At 44.8% G+C, this 2,158-nt stretch overlaps 1 protein-coding gene across 1 annotated transcript in view; it reads right to left on the reverse strand.

Annotated features, from left to right (window-relative positions):
• Nucleotides 1-2,158, reverse strand: part of INTS2 (integrator complex subunit 2) — a 59,916-nt gene that overhangs the window by 24,692 nt on the left and 33,066 nt on the right. The window contains exon 13 of the mRNA XM_004707371.2: nucleotides 848-982. Within this exon, the coding sequence (XP_004707428.1) occupies nucleotides 848-982 (135 nt within the window). The remainder of the gene's footprint in view (nucleotides 1-847; nucleotides 983-2,158) is intronic.

A 2,158-nucleotide genomic window follows, 5' to 3' on the forward strand; every position in this document is an offset into this window, starting at 1 on the left:
AAAAAAAAATTGTAAACCCTACTACATCGATATCTAGAGAGCCATGTGGGCTGTGGTGGAGACGCCATGGCAGTGAGGCATCTGGAGAGGGAGAGGGGCAGTTCTTTAGAACACACGCTCAGGCAGATCAAAGAAGTGGCTGTGACACATACTGATGGAGACTGTCACTTAACTAGTGTACGCTAGCATGAAGTTGGATACTTATTTCTTACTTCTCTTAAGGAAGATATAAAAAGCAGACAATATAATTTAGCTGAAAAATAGTTTCACTACATAAAAACAATGACAATTAAAATTGATGGGTCAGGTATGAGTACATACTGTTGTTTTTTTGTAAATAAAGAACCTCTAGAAAAAAATTCAGATTTCTTAACCTCTGCGGTCTTTTCTTCAGGAAGCTTTTAACTATTTGATATAGCCAACTCTAACCAATTGAAAACACATCAAAATATATATGAGAATACTAGAAGTTGTATATGTTCAGTGTGAAGTGTCCTCATGATAAATCTGCATATGCTGGCCATGACCAACCAGGGACTTTCTTGGTTTGGTGAACAAAATAAAATAATAGAAAACAACAATTACCTTAATAAAGTTTAATGAAATAGCCATATACTATTCCTGAGAATTTAGATGAATTAAATTGTATATTTTGTAAATAACTGAGATAATTATATTAAAAAGCTTAAATTAGATTCTAAGTTATTTCAATGACTAGTGACTTAGCTTCAGCTATCATATATGTCATACATAAAGCCCAAAGAAAAGGCCTCCAAACTGCTACAGCAATGAAAAAAAGGTGTTCATTCACTTGAGTTGTAGCTTGACACCTAACTTAAGACCATACCTTGATTGAAACTTTGTGCTTGGTGAAAGAACGACTCCTGAGGAGCTGGTAAATACAATGAATGGGCAGAAACCCAGTGATGCTGGCACTCAGGTTGCTGGTGACAGGGACCCGAACTGCATGAGCTGTGACAACCTGGAAAGGAAAAACAGTTCTTACACGTTTACTAGGACCAAACACAAAATTATTTTGAAGAGGGGACTTCCAGGAAGATGGCGACGGAGTGACACATACCAGAGGGACTCCGCAGAATCCAGCCCAGTAGAGTTACTTAGAGGGAATTTTAACACAACTGGAACGCAGGAGGAGCATCATAAAGATAAGTAGGTAGAGAACCATGGTGTTTTGAGGGGCTGGGGGCTTTTGGCTTACCTCAGTGGAAGCCGGCTGGGGCTTGACTTGGCCCCGCTACTGTCCTTGTTGGAGCCGGGACCATTTGGAGCCTGTAAGGGGATTTGGTCTCAACACAGCCAAAGTTTGCCCCCCACCGGCCTTAGGGCAGGGACTGGACCCTTGCAGCTCCATGGGCAGGGATAGGGGTTCTGTTAGTGTAGCTTTTGTTTACATCTCTGCTCTGTTCTCCCACCATCCAGAGGCCTGCTCAGGGGCTTTTTCTCAGCACAGTCACACCTTGCCACCGCTGCCTCGGGGTAGGGACAAAACTCTTGCAGCTCCACGGAAGGGGAGTGGGACTCAGCTACATAGTTGCTTTTCTTTCCCTCACTCCCCTATATCCCCCCACACCCCAGTCTTACTTTAAATTTATTTTTTCTTTCTCCTCTGTCTCTTTCCGGTTCTCTCACACACCACTGCTGACCTCCAGACCACTCCCTGTACGTAGCCTAGGGCACTTACGCCTGCACCACACCCAGCTAGGTGAGCTCCACCCTGTGTAGTTAGCCCGAGGCTAGGGAAAGCCCTGCTTCCCCACCAGGGGATACTCTGCCCAACTTCTCACAGGGGAATTCCTGCCTGTGTACCTGGGGGTATAAGGCAGCTTGGCCAACACTCATCAACATAACAAGCTGTTTCAGGAACCTCTACCCAACCTCCGCAACACAAAAACAGGCAACCCACCAGCCTTCTGAGGCACTCCCCTGATAGGAAAGCCACAGGAAGATAAAGGGGTAGGTTAATCCCATAGAAATAATTAACTGTTGGCAGTTCAAAGAAGCATTCCTACAAGTCCCCCCAGAGAGAGCCAGTGCTCTTCCACTCCCTGGAAAATGGCACCCGGCTCCTCTAAAACAATGCAACGCAAACCGCCATCAGCCCCAACCACCTCAACAAAAAAACAGGAGAAACAAAAGG

The sequence above is a fragment of the Echinops telfairi genome, unplaced genomic scaffold (assembly GCF_000313985.2).
Source record: "Echinops telfairi isolate 266 unplaced genomic scaffold, ASM31398v2 ScPeMD7_7458;HRSCAF=8496, whole genome shotgun sequence".
Classification (NCBI taxonomy): domain Eukaryota; kingdom Metazoa; phylum Chordata; class Mammalia; order Afrosoricida; family Tenrecidae; genus Echinops; species Echinops telfairi.